Source organism: Rattus norvegicus, chromosome 13, assembly GCF_036323735.1.
Source record: "Rattus norvegicus strain BN/NHsdMcwi chromosome 13, GRCr8, whole genome shotgun sequence".
NCBI classification, from domain to species: Eukaryota; Metazoa; Chordata; class Mammalia; order Rodentia; family Muridae; genus Rattus; species Rattus norvegicus.
This window is the reverse complement of record NC_086031.1, coordinates 72,954,809-72,973,582: the sequence shown is the minus strand read 5'-3', so window position 1 is coordinate 72,973,582 and position 18,774 is coordinate 72,954,809. Positions and strand designations below refer to the sequence as shown.

The following is an 18,774-nucleotide window of genomic DNA, read 5'->3' as shown; positions in this document are numbered from 1 at the left end:
GTTTTTTCATTTGAATACATTTTCAGGGGTCAGGGTCTGGGATAGCTGGGTCCAGGCTCTTGGCCTCTTATTTATAGTACTGAAATAAGGACTCACATGGATTTACTAAATGAGCAAAGTAACTTTATTCAAAGCAAATCGGTATACAAATCAGAAATAAACTTAAAGCATTGACAACAGGCTACAGGAGACAAGGGCCCAGATTACTGCCTGGGCCTTCCTTCGATGGGGTCTAAGGGGAGCAGGAACTGGTTATTAGGGGCAAGGATGACTCTCTACTTTGATACACATATTAAATTCCATAACTATATTTTTTACTGTTAATGTTCCATCACATAATGTCTGTGCTTTTAACCAAATGCAAACCCAACTATGCATAGAGTGGTATATAACAGAAAAGTTCACTTGGGGACAGAGTTTTGTCTTATTGCACATGTGCTCAAAAGCAGTCTAGGCCACATTGTTCCCACAAGTTTATACCTGGATGCAAGCGTAGTACAACTGAATAGAACGTAACTTTGATGGGCTGTAAAGAGAAAGAAAAACATACTCAATTGTTCAGAACAGAGTATGTGTGCAGCCTCTTGAAGGTGGAGGTTCGAAGTTGCTAACTGTTGCTAGGTGCATTGTTTGGGGTAGGGTGTGTGTGTGTGTGTGTGCACGCACGCGCGTGCGCGACTCAGTTAAGTCCTTCTTAAGGCAAGAATCATCATAAATCCTAGGACCTGCATGTAGCAATTTTCCATCAGTTTTGGGGAGGAAAGCATATAAGGATTTGCCCCATACTAGTGACTGATTGCTCCAGCCACTTGTATCTACATCCTTCCAGTGTGTTCCTTTTCAAAACCTGTATCATTATCCTGTAGGGATCAGACACAAGACCTTATAAGTCTAGAACTAGTTTGGTGATTACTTTTGTTACCAAAGTCACGCTTAGGAACTAATGGCCTTCAACCTGTTATTGTGAGCTCACTAACTCTATCTTGAGAAAGAGATCTACAGATGCTGGGACTACTCATCGATCTGTAATCACAACAAGAAAGTGCCCCTTGCTTTCCATTTCCCTGTCTGTGGTCTTCAGTGAGAACTTTAAAGCCAGGAGTGGGGTTTGGAAGAAATGAGCAGGAACATTTGGACTGGAGACTGAATAGACAGAGCAGAGAAAGAAAAAGAAAAGGCCACTGTTGTAAACTCAAAGTTTGAGGAACAAGTGGAAATACCCAATTCTAACTCTGTTCTTCAAATATTTTAGAGAAGAGCTATGCAAACTGACTCAGTAGGAGAAGTCCATTTTTCATAAGGACTAACTGAATTGGCCTGTGTTTAAGATATTACTATCCCAGCATTACAAAATCAATAGCCCTCAACCCAGGATCTACAATTACAAATTTCAAGTAGTCTGAACCAGATGCCACAAGTATTATTTTAGGAATCAACAAACATACAATAAAAGGAGTAAAAGACATACTCAGAGATCCCAAGACAACTAACATCTCCCTTCTCCTATGTCCCTATAAGAGCTGGAAGTGTATCTGGAAATTAGCAGTGAGCAAGGTTCAAAATGCCTGGTGGTTCATTTCGAATAGTTTGTGCTGTTTGATTTTATAGCCCATCATTCATGCAGACATTGCTCAGGGCACTCACTTTATAGCAATGGGAAATGTTCTGGTGAGGGGGAGGGAGGCCATGGGGACATGGAGGGAGTCTACTTGAAGAGGGTGAGTGTTGAAAGCAAGCATGTGGATAGAGTGGAAGGGGCACTGTCAAGTGCCATGGTGGGCACAGAATCCAGAAAGGGAAATTTTATAGCAGTTCTGAGTAGGAGGCAGACCTCATGTGAGAACAGAAAACCTCCACAGCTGCTGACAACTTTAAGTTATAGTGTGAGGTCTGCTGGGGCTGGGACACACACTGTGAGCTCTTGATTCCCTGCCAAGGACAAAGTCAAGGGTGTAAAAATAAAGAGGCAGCCTACATGTGAGGAAAGGGGCTCCTTATATTTATGGGTCCCTCTACTCAGCATTCCCCTGGTACAAGGTCTAACAATAACCCTACGGGAAGAGTCTTCTGAAGATGTAACCCACACTCCCTCTGTCCATAAGCCATATCTACCTTTCCTTCATTCTTCATAAGCATCCAACAGCTACCTTACCTATGGCTTGAAGCCATCCTGGGGTACATTCTACTTGTAAACTGATATCCTTCTCAGACAGATGAGAAAAACTGGAGCTTGGGATAGTTCAGTGCATTGTATCCAAATCTAGAAGGGGCCAGTTTGAAGAGGAAGTCATCCCTCATCCCAATCTATGCAGACCTGAAGGCCTGATGAATCTTGAGGCACAGGCCACTGTCCTACATTCTTATCTTAAGAGTTAAATCATACTGCGATAGACAACCATTCCCAAGTTTGCTGTATCATCTGTGAAACAGGCAGTGATGGACAACAGTGCTGGCACCTGCGCTGGTCACTGTTGTCAGTTGACTTTTATTTCCTGATTGACAACAAGGACAAACCTCAAGACGAAGTTGGACATGGTGACAAACACTGGTAATCCCAGAACCTAGGGGAAGAGAGAGAGAGGCAGATCAGTTTCAATTTATCATCAGCCACGTAAGAAATGTGAGCCCCGCTTGTTTTGAAGAACAAAAAGAAAACAGCAGCAGCAACACCCTTTCCAGTGGGGAAGACCCTGAGAGCTACTCTCAGTTATGTATAGAAAGTACTTGGCTTACTAGCTCTGGATGCCTGTAGTGCCTATCCCCTCTCACAACCAGAACAGCATTTTCAATTATCCAGGCTGGACTGGGTGGCCCAGAAAGGTTAGCATTTAGTAATGTCTGAGCATGCCTACTGCCAAGTTTAATGGAACTCTAAACAGGATAGTGGAGGCAGAGCAAGCTCAGCAAGCCTCAAATTCGACCCCATAAGGGCTTTAAACTTATTTCATCTGAACCATCTTCCTATTTCTCTCCAAGAAACTCTGATCTGTAGCCAGGAAGCCAGTTCTAACGATAAGGCACACTCTCACTTTGACCAATGCGAAGAGTTAGGCTAAGCCTCGGGCTTTGATGTTCCTCATCTGCATATTTAGATCTTCCCCCATCTGTCACAGGGGCTAGGAATGCCCTCTCTCCCAACCAGCTCAGCAAGATCAGACCCTGGGGTGACCATTCTCCCGCCTACTCAGCGAAACCCCTGTTTGGATTCAGCCTTGGGTATGAGAAAACAGAGCACTCCCCCAGCCCCCAGCCCCACTGCCGCTGATTCTGCTCAGTGATTCCTCATTTTTCCCTTCCCCAGGCCTGCAGGTGCTGCTCCCTGAACACCTGCGTGAGCGGTTTGTGGCTGCAGCACTCAGCTACATCACATGCAGCTCTGAGGGTGAGCTTGTCTGCAGGGAGAATGACTGCTGGTGCAAGTGCAGCCCCACGTTCCCAGAATGCAACTGTCCTGATGCTGACATTCAAGCTATGGAAGACAGCTTGCTGCAGATCCAAGACTCCTGGGCCACTCACAACAGGCAGTTTGAAGAGTCAGGTAAGCAGGCTTCTAGCTCAGAATTTTTCCCTAACAAAGAGTAGAGGCTGTGAGGTACAAGGCCAGAAAGTGAGGAATCTAACCTGAATCCCAACATGCTATTTTTGGTGAACTTCTAAGGAAAGAAAGATTATTACAGTCACCAAGAGTCTTCAGTGGTGTGTTTTTCTTTATGGAAATAATCACAGTATCTGACTTAGAAGTGTGTGTTAACAATTTAATAAACTAAGATAAATATCATTGAAAGTATAAGTTTTGTCTGTTCTGCTGGCTACTGATTTCATGGTGTCTAGTGCAATGCTTGCACATGATAAATATTTGCTGACTCTATGACATATATATATAGAACGGTTCTAGTTGGCACCCAGTGGAAACCAACTGTTGCTTGTTGCTGCAGTAACTAATAATCAAGGTCCAACTTAACGACCTGACTCTGAAAGGTTAGATTTGCTTCTTGTCCTATTACTGACCAACTTTCCCACTTGGGTTTAACCATATAGTTCTTCAGAGTTATAATATCCTTGTCCTTAAAACAGAGTGACAGCAGGAAGCCAGTGCCAAGAAGCTATTAAAAAAGTCAAGTTCCAGTACCTGGCCCATGCTTTGGGCTAGCAGTAAGTTGCAGGCTACATTTTTCAACCCTTCAGCTTTCACCACTGTGAGGGACTATGAGTAAATAAGTGAGAACATCATAGACCTCTGCCAGGTGGTCAGGTGGTAGCAGGTCCCAAGGCAAAGCAGAGAAGAGACCCCTGAGCATGAGTTCAGAAAGCGTACTGTGCTGAGGAAACTCAGAACTCATACTCGGAGCTCGGAGGCCGAAATCAAGTCGCTTCTATCTTAACTGCAGGGAAGAATGACTATATGATCGTGAGCCAGGGATCTTAGAGAACCAGAGAGTCACTTGTGGCAGGAGAGGCTAGGCTCAGGGACTAAAGGTTTCTAAGATGTCTTAGCTGGGTGCAGTACCTCTCTGTGACAATATTTGCCTGTCATTGAGCCTGTTTACCTTTTTCACCAGAGAGACTTGGCCTAAGAGAGACCGAGAGGGAGTGAATGGGGAAGGGAGAGGAGGGAAGAACCAGGAGAAGTAGGGGCAGCCATTATAATCAGGATATATTACATAAGAAAAGAAAAAGATAGTTGCATGGGTGAGGTTATCTGGAGAAATAAAAGAAAAAGAGACACATCCCAAGGCTATTACTAAACGTAGGTTTTCTAGCCATTTCAAGGGTGACAAGAGACCTGCTTTGAAAATCAAAGACTTACCAGAATAATAACCTCTGAAACTGGGGCTGGAGACATGGCTCAGTACTTAAGAGTATGAAAGGCTTTTCCTGATGACCCAAGGCTGGTTGCTTGCAGCTACAATAGGTTGTTTACAGCCCAATTAATCATTGCTTTAGGAGACATGATTCCTCCTTATGGTTAGTCTCTGTGGGTATCACTACATATGTCGCACAGACACAGAACATATGAATAAAATTTTTTAAATGAATAAATTAATAAAATAGAATCCTGGAGCTGTATTTTATGATATACTTATTCATTTCAATAAAGCCATATGTAATCGAAAAACCTAGAACAGTGGGTGTGAATGAGGCCCCTTACTTATGCTGTGGCTTTGAGGGGCTCCTGGGACTGAGGAACCAACAATCTGTGCCCCCAGGACTACATAACTTTGCCCTGCTCAGATCCTCTATTTTTGCCCACAGAAGAATTCCAGACCCTGCTGAAGAGGCTCCCCAGCGACCGATTCCTGAACTCCACAGCCATCTCCCAGTACTGGACCATGGACGCCAACCTCCAGCACCGTTATCAGCAGCTGGGAGCCAGCTTGAAAGTCCTGTTAAAGAAGATGCACCGGATCGTCCGCCGCCTCTTCAATCTCTGCAAGCGCTGCCATCGGCAGCCTCGCTTCCGCCTGCCCAAGGAGAGGTGAGCCCAGCAACTCCTGGCCATAGCTGCTGAGGCCAAGGAAGATGCTGTGGTCAACACAGAAGAACGAAGGGCGATGACACATTCATTCTGGTCCTGCAGACTTTGCTTTCCCGTTTGTTACTTCCAGTCCTCAGTTGCATGTGAAGTTAAGAGAGCCTTGTGCTTGTATATAAAGCTGACTTGTATATAAACTATAGTAGATTCAAATCCCAGTCTAATAACCCCAATTCTCATTTATTTCTTTCCAAGTCTTCCGGTGAGGAACAGGATTGAGTTCAAGCTCACATATCAATTGCAAGTGATGAAAATAAACACGTTATTTTGTTTCAGACAAGTGACTCACACTTGCCTGAGTCATGGGAGGAAAGACAGCTGAGACTCAAACTTTCCCAATAGGCTGGGAGTGTACTATGATAGGATCCATTTATTTATTTACTCATTCATATGTGCGTTCATTAAAAATGTATTACACCGCTAGTCCATGCCCTGCTATTTAGCTATAGAGGACATCATTGACAAGGAAAGATTTAGCAAACATGTAAATGCATAAAAAACTAAAAAAAAAAAATCCGACTCTGTCAGCCACTGAAATTAATGGGGGCAGACACAAGGACATAAATTAAAGGGGAAAAAAGTAACAAAAGCATTAAAAAGGCTAGTTCTGAAGAGGCAAAGGCTGGAGAGAAAAGCCTCCTAAGAGAAGGGAATCTTGGACAGTTTGTGCAAGAACAAGTAGAAGTGTCTAGAATGTGCAGGGGAGCACGTGCTCTGGAGAGAGTATAGGTCCCCTCACATATCATTCTAACTATGACACAAGGAAAGCAGAAGGGGGAGATAGGACAGGTCAGCAAGAGTGGTTGAGAGAGTTAATATTTTTTTCTGGAACTAACTTCTATATGCCCATCATGCCCAAGACACAAGCTTGATCTCTGAGAATGTTAGTAGACAGCACAGAGCCCTTGTCCTCACTGTATTTCCAGAGAAGCCAGCTGTAAATAAGTGCACAATAAACCAGTAGTGATTTTATATACAGGCAGTTGTCATTGATTAAACAAGACCATAGTGGTAAGACTACGGTTTGAAGAGCCATGCTACAGGGAAGCCTAAGAAACTAGATTTGATGCATGATGTTGGAAAGCTTCTGCTTTTGAAAGGGGGGGAGGGGCAAGGAGGATGAAAATTTAACCTGAAGGAAATTAGCCTGGCTGTTTGCAGGACAAGTCTAATGCCAAGTATTTCTGGCTGGTCCACCATGCAGGGCTCCAGGCTTAACTCAGTTGGTCCAAAGTAAAGCAACAGGGTTTCCATCACTCAGAGAACTTGTGGCTTTGAGCTTTTCCTTGATTCCCTCCCTCAGCCCCCACCTGTTTGTCAGTACCCTGACACTCTTAGGGAGGACAGTGCTGTGTGCTCTGAGGGATGACAGTGGTGAATATTCTTGGGGAGGATGGTGGTGAACACTCTTGGGGAGGATAGTGCTATGCACTCTTGGGAGGGGTGAGCACTTTAGAGGAGGACAGTGGTGAGCACTCTTGGGGAGGACAGTGGTGTGGTATATATCTTCCTTTGATTTTGCTTCTTTATTTTATCTTTTCAAGATCCTTGTCTTTCTGGTGGAACCGAATCCAGTCCCTTCTCTACTGTGGAGAAAGCACCTTCCCTGGGACATTCCTGGAACAGAGCCACAGCTGCACCTGTCCCTATGACCAATCTTCCTGCCAGGGCCCCATTCCATGTGCCCTGGGGGAAGGGCCTGCATGTGCCCACTGTGCTTCAGACAATACCACGCGCTGTGGGAGTTGTAACCCTGGTTATGTGCTAGCCCAGGGACTGTGCCGGCCAGAGGTAGCCGAGTCCCTGGAGAACTTTCTTGGGCTGGAGACAGACCTGCAGGACCTTGAGCTGAAGTACCTGCTGCAGAAGCGAGATAGCCGCATTGAGGTGCACTCCATCTTTATCAGCAATGACATGCGTCTGGGCAGCTGGTTTGACCCTTCCTGGAGGAAGCGGATGCTCCTCACTTTGAAGAGTAACAAGTACAAGCCGGGCCTGGTGCATGTGATGTTAGCCTTGTCCTTGCAGATCTGCCTCACTAAGAACAGCACCCTGGAGCCCGTCATGGCCATCTATGTGAACCCCTTCGGGGGCAGCCACTCTGAGAGCTGGTTCATGCCTGTAAACGAGGGCAGCTTTCCAGACTGGGAAAGGACTAACGTGGATGCAGCTGCCCAGTGCCAAAACTGGACTATCACTTTGGGGAACAGGTGGAAGACTTTTTTTGAGACAGTCCATGTTTACCTACGGAGCCGAATCAAGTCCCTGGATGACAGCTCCAACGAGACAATCTACTATGAGCCCCTGGAGATGACTGATCCCTCCAAGAATTTGGGCTACATGAAAATCAACACTTTGCAGGTCTTTGGCTACAGCCTGCCCTTTGACCCGGATGCTATCCGAGACTTAATTCTCCAGCTGGACTACCCGTACACTCAAGGTTCCCAGGACTCTGCACTCTTACAACTCATTGAGCTTAGAGACCGGGTGAACCAACTCTCTCCCCCTGGCAAAGTCCGGCTTGATCTTTTCTCCTGCTTGCTCCGCCATAGGCTCAAGCTGGCCAACAACGAGGTGGGCAGGATCCAGTCCTCCCTGAGAGCTTTCAATTCCAAGCTGCCAAATCCTGTGGAGTATGAGACAGGCAAACTCTGTAGCTAATGGGGGAACTACCCCAGTGCTGGTCAGAGAGTTGATCCACACATTCAGGGTGCAAAGATAATCCAAGCCCTCACCTCAGTGCCAACAGAGTGCTTCTAAGAGACTTTTAGCACCTGGGAGATAGGAGCTCAAGGCTTGGACTGAAGCAGGCGAAAAACAATGAAACAGCCACTGCACACATGCACAAGTGCATATAACACCCTACCACACACACTCACAGGGAGGCCACAGCCCAGCCACCTCGAATCTGTAAAGTTGGTGCTCTCTAAAATGAATGCAGTTGAAGAAGAACCAAGGAAGAGATAAAAGAGCTGGCTAAACCAGGAAAGAAATGACTGAAAAAAATACATTTCAAAGTGATTCTTGTCATCTAGGATAGCAAGAGGGACAGAAGTGGGAGGGACAGGAGACCTCCCCTCTGTGGAGTCACTTTTGTATTCTTTTTAACCAGATTTCTTAAAATGTCATTGTTCTGTGACTCCCTGCACTGCTTCTTACTCTGTACAGTGCCTCCCTGCACCCTGGAGGCCTTGGTGTCCTTGGAAAGTGTGTGCAGTGCTAAAGCAGAGGAGCTCACGCTAAGGGCAGGTCACGGCCTCTTTGCTCCCTCCCCCACTTCTTCCTCCTGCCAGCTCCCTCACTTTCTTGGCCTCCCCAGTTTCAGAGTTTTGACTTGTTCCAAGAGCCCCTCACAGTTCATCCAGAGCCCTCTTCCCACAGCACCCATCTGTTCAAGGAAGCAGTTTTGTCAAGTTAGAGAGACAACATATATGGAAATGTTCTTTTTAAAAAAAAACAACAAAACAAAAAATATTTATTTTGTGATTGTTTTCTTGTCAACCTGCTCCAGTCACATGAACCTCTGAGTAAAGTTTTACTTGGTTTAACACATTTTGAAGACCGTTTTTAGTGGGAAGATGAAAGAGAAAAGACAAACATAGTACCTTGGTTTGTCTAAATGTTTATTATTATTCTTGTTGTCTGGTGAGAAGGGTTCACAGATAATGTACATTGCCATGTAGGAGGCTGTTTGATTAGTATATGTGATAAGTTAATATGTGCCTGTGTTAACTCAGATATAAAGAGTGGGTATGCATGTACGTGTGTGTGTGTATGTGTGTGTGTGTGTGTGTGTGTGTGCATATGTATGTGTGTGTGCATATGTATGTGTGTGTACATGTTTGTGTGCATGTGAGTATATGTGTGTGTGCACAAGTGTGTATGTGTGTGTGTGTGTGTGTGTGAGAGAGAGAGAGAGAGACAGAGACAGAGACAGAGACAGAGAAAGAGGGTACGAAAACATTAAATGAAACTCTCTTGGAGGGTCAGCATGGGCTCTGGCACCAGGATATCCCTTTATCACACCAGAGAACTGGAAGTTCTTGCTCACACAGAAGCTGCAGCCTTAATGCTGAAACCCCCTGGGAGGGGTACAGTGTTGCCAGTGCTTCTGTGGACATGAGAAGGCTTTCCTGTGTTACACATCTCATGGTCTAGGATCACCTGTTATGGAGATGGACAAAGATACAAATATGGTATTGGCCTCCTCCATTCTCCACTTCACTAGCCTACACGTACTAGACAAATGCATACTTCTCAGTCCAGTCCCCCCTCACAACAGTAGGGGATCACTTTGTAGCATATTATGTAGAGAACCGTTTCTCTTTCTGTATGCTTCATGTTCACTTACAATGTCTAAGTACGGCAACCTCATTTTTAGTCAGAGCAAATCACCACAGAAATACTAAATATCTCCTTCTGTGGCTTTGATACACGTTTGACGGTAAAAAGCAAAATAGGAAGCAATGATAAGATAGTCCCATCTGCCCAAGAGTCTCTTATACTCATTGTTACAAATAGAAGAATTAATGTGATGTCATATTTAATTATTGTAGCATCTTTCAATTACAACAACAACCACAACAACAAAACTATGAGGTAGGTAAGTGGCCTGAGTCTCTTCTTACTCAAAGGTTTTAAGGGTGGAAATCTAGAGTGCTGGGATTATGATAGGCTGTCTAGTCCTAGTTCAAACTGCTACTGACTATATGGGGTTTATACTAAGCATCTCAGCTGTGGGAAATAGAGCCAGCAGATGACATCCTCATCAACGGGAGCTCTGAGAAGTACCAGAGGAGGATACTCTTGGAGAGAAGAGGGTTGCAAATGTCAGGAAGACTTTGATATATGCCAACGATGGGCTTTGAGAGGTTTAAGGCAGACAGTGGAGTCTGCTTTTAGCATTCCAAATGATCCTGTCTACATGCTGTAGGAGTGGGTGGACAGAAAGTTCCACTCATAAATTACGGGAATACTTTTTACGTGGCAAATTGTCAGCCACTGCGCCTAGCAAAACTCAGAGTGGAAAGACAGCAATTGGCAATCTACCGTGCATGAAGTTAAAAGTGTGGAGCCCTAGCGGCGAGACATGATTGCTACTGTAGGACGTGAATCAGCACACAGAGATACAGGTTCCCCTTGGGTCAGTACCACTGTTGTGCTGAGGGCTAAGAAACCTTATCCTAGTGCCTCTGAATCAGACATCAAAATGGGTCACAGGATTGCTAGCAAAAATGTTCTCATTTGAGAGATGAAGGTCATGTTATTGGAAGCCTCTGAGAAGTCTGATGCGAGATGAATTGTGAGATGTTATGGTTTTAGGAATGTATTTACCTATTACAGAGTGTTCATCCCTTGCCTGCTGAAGGCTATAAACTGTGAAGGTGAGGGTACCAACTGCATCTAAAAGTCCTGTGCTCTGTCAGTGCCTCTTTGATATCAGGTACAAGGAGCAACAATAGAGGTCTATAGTAACATTAAATGGAAGAGTAGACATTTTAATACTTTGCCTACTCATTTCTTTTCTTGAACTGTGATGGAGTATTGTGGAGTGCCTCATGTATGAGAGCTTGGATTAAGGCAGCAGGCCAAAGGATTTGCTCCTTGAAGAGAGAAAGCAATAAGGCAGGGACATAGTAGGTGGTCAAGGTCACTTAAGAGCAGGGATTTTCAGCCTATGGGTCTCAACCCTTTTAGGAGCCACATATTAGATATTTATATTACAATTCACAGCAGTAGTAAAATTAGTTATGAGGTGATAACAGAATTTTTTATGGTTGAGGGGGTCACCACATGAGAAACTGAATTAATTGGCCTTAGCATCAGGAAGGTTGAGAACCACGGCTTAAGAGGAAGTTTTAGAGGCTTGCAACTTAGTTAAGCATAGTTTTTCATCAACCCAGGCTGAGAGATTCTTTTAGAAAAGAATGGCCACTGTTGAAGATTTCACCTGTAAAGTCTATGAGAATCTGAAGATGTGAGGCACCTCTTCTCGGACACATTTGCAAATAAAGAACTGTCATAATTAGTACTGGTTTGTCAATGACGGTGAACTCATTGTGGAATTAAAGCTAAATCACAATTCAAGTACTACCATGCACCGGATAATAACAGTCAGGAATTCAAGCCTTAATTGTAACCTCAAAGAACTAATACATCAAATGCTAATCTTCCGTAATGCTTGAGACTAATACCTCTAATACTAAATAATATATTTAATACCTGCTGCTAATAATATAATGCTGTACTCCATAAATGTACTCCGTGATGAACTGCCTAACACATAAATGAACTCACAATATTGGGTATCGCATATGGTTCAGATCCTGTCCTTGGCTTCTTTTCAAAAGTATGAAAATAGTGGTTCATGAGAGGAAGAGCAGCCTCTGGGGCAGAGTACTCTGCTTCCGTGATGATCTACCCTAAAGTCTATAATTTCATCAGGTAGGTTTCTCCTGAATATTAAGAGAAGTCTTCTTTTGTCATTATGTTCTGCGTGGAAGCTAAAATGTCCCTTGGGAGAAGTAAGTTTTATAAATTAACCCAATGGTAAGATAGAGGACTGTACTCTTGGAGTGGGAAGTTTTGTAGGGGCTAGCCTCATCTAGTCATTACTGACATAAAGACAAAGAGGCGGAGGGAACTGGAGAGAGTAAAGAGCCTGCCTGGTTTGTATCTGTCAGCAGAGCTAGACACAGCTGTCTTGTCTTTCCAGCCTTGGCTTCTCTCTGCCAGTGAATGGCATCCGAGCCATTAGAGTGAGTTCAGGAGTGTGGAAACAGACAAAGTGAAATATTTTTTGAAGAATAAGATCCCTAAGAGTTGGAAGTACCCCAGTAGCATTTCCGGTTATTGGTTCTAGGAACCAAAAATAGGTTTATATCCCAAGGAAGAATTAAACATTGAGTAGACGTGTTTCCATGACGGACCTAGACAGAACAGTGGCCTTGCTAATCTCCTAATAGCCTTATCAGCTCGGAATATTTACTCATGATACTTTGCTTCTAATTTCTTGGTAGTTATATTTTCTGTAACCTAACTGCTACAGATTTTTAATATCACTAAAGTCTCCTGGTGTTCACATAATATCTTTCTTCTAGAGGCTAGAAATATCAGTTGCCACTAGCACTGAAAACCCTGGGTTGTCACTATGGACTGGATCTGGACAGTAGCCAAAAAGAGTCATGAAGTAATACCCCGATGTAGGCTGTTCTTAATACAATGATTAAACACCAAATGTTTTCGGTGTTTCGCCCACAACGCCAAATCATCCTGCACTCCTGGTACAGCTTCATTCTCTCTAGAAGAAGCTTTAAGTATATGGAGGAGAAAAGACAGGCTGGAAATTTTAGATAGTCTGTCAGGACTACACATACTATCTTCTGGCTTTTCACTGTGGTCTTGCCAACAGTCAGTCCTACACTTAAGCTAAGTTTTTTCTACATCTTGGGGACTTAGTTTGTTCCTCCATGGAAGAGGGAGTTGGATTTTTGCACAGGTTCTGAGGGTCCTTTGAAGGTCTCTTTCGACAGTGTAAAAGGCATAGAGGTAGACAAGACTGTGTAGCCCATGAATCAAGCAAATCTGCATTTGCATGGACCCACCTTTACAATCTTCATCTACATCTTCTTATCTACAACCCAACTTTTTCATCTGTGCTTTTATAACCTGAACATTTACCTCCCAGAACTCTTGTTCTACACTCTTCAACTTTCACAATACACATATCTCCTTTCAAGTCACCAAAACTCAAACTCAACCAGCCACTCTAATCTATTTATTACTCATATGTTTGTCCTCTATTAATTACCAGGCTTGACGCTAAGTCTAGGATACTGAATACCATAAAATAAAACATATTTATAAGATTGTACATGGCAAGAATTGGTATTGGACACCTAAACAAGAGTGGTTCACTCTCTAGTAGACGTGTACGGAATAGTGCGAGAATGCAGAAACAGAAAAAAAAAACTACCCCCTTAAAGAAACACCCATAATATAGTTGTGACTCTTCCATTAACTATAGGAGCAGTCCCCCAGATGGCCAGGTATATCACCCCAATCCCATTTCCTAAGTAGAAAAGTGAAAACACAGTAGCAGAGACCCAAATGAAGGGACAAGGTCAGTACATTGCCATTTGCCAAAGAACACAAGTGACTTTTCCAGGAGCATCCTCAAGGGTGCAGTGGTGTGAAACTGGAACTTCTTCTACTTCTATCACCAGGTCTGGGCCAGGACCCTGCATTTCTAACTCCAAGGGCAACACTGCTGCTGCTGCTCCAGGGACCACAATCCAGAGGATGCTTTTACGAAGCGTGTCTCACTTCCCTGTCATATTCAGGAATATAAAATAGAAGTCCCTGGGGAAATACAGGGACTAATAAAAGGATCCATCACTTCTAGCTCTAAGACAGGGAGCTTACAGAGAAAATCTTGGAGCTCTCCTGACCCTTCAGTTTTCCTTCATTTAAGACCTAGATATCTGACCTATATATACCAATAAGAGAAGGGAGGAATGATAGAATAGAAAGGAAATTTTAATAAATGAAATTTCAGAGGTCTCCAAGTTGACTTTCTTTATGAATATGTGTTTGCAGATAAGCAGTTCCAAGGACTGGCTGAATCATGATGGCTAAGAACAGGCCTTTTCTCCAAGCCTATCAGAATCAACCTGCTGAGGAGAGGGCCAGGGAGTATCTGTCACTGTATGGAAACATACATCAGACAAGATGATTAAACCCACACTAGCAAAGCAAGCACCCAGAGGCCCCCAGACCATAGAATGTACCCAGAGCCTTCTAGGCACCTAATCTAAAATATGAAATGAATTATTTTTACTTTCAATTCTGTCCTTCTCAGCTCCAACCTGTATGGTTACCACGCTTGCATCATTAATAGAAACAACAGCCAAGATTTATGAAGGGTCATTCTTTCAAGGCTCTCAGAACTTGGAAGAATGAATCAATCAAAATTATTTATTGAGCATTTCAGCTAGGAGATGTGGGAAATAAAGCAAACATGGATTTAGTGTGTACATTTCCTTAATTCAAAGGTCTGCAGATGACTGAGGAAATGAAACTCAGGGTACTGGGGAGGAGGCACAGCTCAAGGCATGTAGAAGCTGGACAAACCATGCCTTTCACAATCATGCTATCCCAGATCCACCTTGCACACAGTGTGCAAGGCTGAATACATACATCATTCATTCCCTTTCAGCCTCAGTTTGTACAGAGGTAAAGGAAGGGCAATAACAGGGTATTCATAGGATGCAGTGATACTCAATTCACATAAAAGATGATTGACAGGCTCATAGCACATGCCCAATACATTTGGGTTATTTTTTGTTATGTAAAATGCTATCGATCTATTATTGGAGGGAAGAAAGAGGGGAAGAAAGGAAGGAAAAGAAAAAAAACTGACTCACTTGCTAAGCAAACTTTTTCCTGGAAACGAAGAGGGATTTATCATCTGGGCCTTTACATAAAGGTCATTGGGTAATATAATAGAAAAACTCTCCTATTACAGTTTTCAGAAGACACGAATAAGCCATTCAAATGACTATTTCTTGTATAGACCCTCTATAAAAGCAGAGAATGTAACATTACAACATAAATCATCACCAAAATGTCTGTGTCCGGCTAGGTCATGTGGCCCAGGGACACTGTTCTGATGATATAATGTATTTCTCGGATAGAGCTTGGAGTTCCTAAGAGAATGGTTAATTAACGTGATTAGACTGCCTCCTTCCAGTGACGGAGCTTAAGTGCACTGTTCACAAGCACCAAATTGCAGCCAATTCCTGGCTAAATTACTTGATGGGGAACCGGAGTGCAGTTCTACCGGAGTGCAGTGGAGAGAGGCAAAGTTTGTATTCTAGTTGGAGTGGAAACGTAAGACAAAGGTATGGAGAAAGGTAGAGAGAAATGTGCCAGGCAATGTGAGCAACCTAAGCCCTGGCAAATCTTCGTGAACACAGTGAAAAGTCTACTGTGAATTTGCATCCCATGACCAAGCTCCTGAACCCATCCCCTCGTTTCATTCTTTGTCAGAGAACAGCTTCATTAACGTATGCCTCATGAAGCTCATCCTCTTAACATGTATAATTTTGTAGTTTTTATTTTTAAAAAGCATCCACAGATCATCGGTAACTACCTCAAGAACATTTATATCACCCAAGGAAAAGAAACCTGCCCACAGTAATGTTTCTCAGCTCTTCACATGTATGAGCGAAATAGCTGAGAAGGAAGATTCATTTTGGCCCAAGGTTTCAGAGTCTTTATTATGGCAAGGAGAACACAGCAGGCCAACGTAGCTCACCTCGTGGTAGCCAGGGAGTTAGAAATGATTTTGCCTGTGCTCACTGGTTTCTTCTCCTTTTCCTTTTATTCCACATGGGTTCTCCAGGGTACCAGATGATATTCTCTTCCTTAGCTGATAATGTTAAAAATACCCCAACTTAAGTCAACCTTAAAGGAGAAAATGTTTATTTGACTTAAATAAACATTTAAGGTCCAGGTCCCAGTCCATCTTTGAATTGAATCAAAACAGGGACTCTTAAGGCAGGAACTCAAAGCAGGCCCACTCGCTACGCAAATTACCCATGACCATGGAATTAGGTTCATGGCTAATGAAGTGCAATAGGAAGTACAGAAGATGCAGCTTGGTGGGAGCAAATGCTAGCTACCTTTCTTTTATGGTTTACGAATAGTTGCCTAGGGAATGGTGCCACCCACAAGGTAATTGGCCCTCCTGAATCTACTAAAAGTTATGACAATCTCCACATAGATGTGCCTACCCCATAGACCAGTCTCAGCTACATAATTCCTCAGTTGAGATTTTCTTCCCAGATAATTCTAAGTTTTATCAGGTTGAGAGTTGATGCTAACAAACAGGTGGCTTGCCTCATAATCCAGGTTAGGTCTCTCCCTTTTAGTTGATACTTTGTAGAAGCCCCATACACATACCCACATGTTGGCTTTACTAATCTAATTTCTTCTTAATCTAGTCAAGTTGACAGCCTAGATCAACCAATACATATAAGTAGCCACTTTCTATTCTTGCTCAATTCTAATCCTACGTAACTAACTTTTAATCTATTTTCTATCTAAATGAAATGACCTATTTTGGATTTTTCATATAAATGGATTCCTATAAAATGTAAAATTCCTATAAAAATCTTCCTTTTGTAAGATTTAATAATATTCCACTAAATAGTTGTAGTGAGTTTTGTTTATTCATTCATCATATCATAGGTATTTACATTATTTCCTCTTTTGGATTATTAACCAATAATTCTGCCATGAACATTTTGTTCATGTTTTTGGGTCAACATATCATTTTAATTCTTCATAGTATATACTTTAAATGGAATTGTTGGGCACTATGATTATTCCATGTTTAATCACTTGAGGAACTGTCAGGCTGTCTTTCAAAGCAGCTTCATCCTTTCATTTTATAACAGTTCATCCCTCCTAACCCAGGCTTCTATCTGTCTCTTGACTATAGCCATTCCAGTGGATGTAAAGAGGTATCTCATTTTAGGCTTTACTTACATTTCCCTAAAGATTAATAATGCTGAGGGTGTATGTGCTTATTGGCCATTTGTATTTCTTTTTTGAAGGCACGTCTACTCAAACATTTTCCCATCTTAAAAAGGCAATTAAGTACATTTTAATCTGGTGAGTTTTCAGAGCTCTTTATTTACTCCACATATCAGATACATGGTTAACAAATGTTTTTCCCATTAAAAGAATTAGATTTTCATTTCTTAATGCTGCTTTTTACAGCACAAAAGTTTAGATTGTGATGGAATCCATTTACCTACCAATAAAGTTGTTATTTGTCTTCATATCTTAAAATGTGTTATAGATCCATGGTCAAAATATGTATACCTGTGTTTTCCCAAGAATTTCAAATTTTTAACTGTCTATTGTAAGCTTCTGATCTATTTATGGATACTTTCAGGGTATTGTGTAAGCTAGGAGTCAACTTCATTACTGTATGTAAAAATCCAGTTATTCTAGTCCATTTGTTAAATTTTTTTCCATGGGATTCTCTGGGCACAAACGTCAAGAGTGACTGAGCATAAACATATGGTGTGATTTCTGAATGATAAATTTGAATTCATTGATGAAGATATGTTTATCTTCATGTCAGTAACATACTCATTACTTTTGTGACCTTATAGTAAATTTTGAAATGTACAAGTTTATAGACTGACTTTGTGTTCTTTCTCAAGATCTTTTGGATATTCTGGGTCACTTACACTTCAATATAAAAATTTAAGTTCTGTTTATCAGTTTCTACAAAGATTTAAGGTTGTTCAGATATTTTGTTTTTATATAGAACTACAATTGATCTTATATCTAGCAACCATGTTGAAGTTGGTATCTCTTGTTTACTAGGTATGTATGTGCTGTAATTTTATATACTCAATATTCTATTATTCATACACCCATAGCTTTTTTTCTCTTAATTTTATAGAATTCCCCCTGTAGCTAATGTGTTCTTAACTGGTGTCAGAGTGAAGCGGACGTTCTTCATTCTTAGGCTTTTACCAGAAGCATCTGAGAAAATTATTTAATATGGGATCAGATTGACATATTAAAAAAATCACTGCCAAAACCATGTGTACCCAAAAAGGTATCCCAGCCTTCATATAGAATTGTGAGAATAATCAGTAATCCATGATACTTCCTCAAAGGTTTTATGCCTCCTCAATTTTATTAGTTCTCTCCAAAGACCACACCTTAGGGCAACAGTGCTATGATCAGTTTTAATAAATGAGACCCATGCACATCTTCCACACTTGCATTTGTGCCTATTTGCTTTACATACTCCTGTAGCAAAGTGGACAGTGAAAAGGATTGTCTTTCTTCTGACCAAGTCAGTTGCCCAGCAGTTTAGTGCTTCTTCTATGGAAAATCCTCTTGGGTAGCATTAAGAACATACAATCTTTACATTTCCTGTACACTTCATAGCTCCATTCACAAGCCTCTTTCCAAGAGTTCCTTGTGTCTTTGAATCGTTCTCCTTCCAGGCTCTTAGCAAGCCAATCAGAGCATTAACCTGGATGATGAATTCATGTGTATTTTATCTTGGATCGCTACTGTTTCTACACAAAGTGGACTACCAATTATACCACATATAAGAACTTGTCATGGAGAAAGTTTTACTTATCATTATGCATCAAAGTGCCCTTATAAATAAAGCTTGGCCATTTTACTTTCCTGTTAGTTAG

The 18,774-nt window shown here is 42.2% G+C and overlaps 1 protein-coding gene across 5 annotated transcripts in view; it reads left to right on the top strand.

Moving 5' to 3' along the window:
• Brinp2 (BMP/retinoic acid inducible neural specific 2) overlaps positions 1–9,085 on the top strand; it is a 100,815-nt gene extending 91,730 nt beyond the window's left edge. For 4 of the 5 annotated variants that reach the window (XM_039090413.2, XM_039090412.2, XM_039090411.2 and 1 more), the window contains 3 exons: positions 3,302–3,538; positions 5,254–5,476; positions 7,078–9,085. In XM_039090413.2, the coding sequence (XP_038946341.1) occupies positions 3,302–3,538; positions 5,254–5,476; positions 7,078–8,194 (1,577 nt within the window). In that variant the 3' untranslated portion in view covers positions 8,195–9,085. The remainder of the gene's footprint in view (positions 1–3,301; positions 3,539–5,253; positions 5,477–7,077) is intronic. The other variant, NM_173115.2, reaches the window with a different exon arrangement.
• The last annotated feature ends 9,689 nt before the right edge of the window (positions 9,086–18,774 follow it).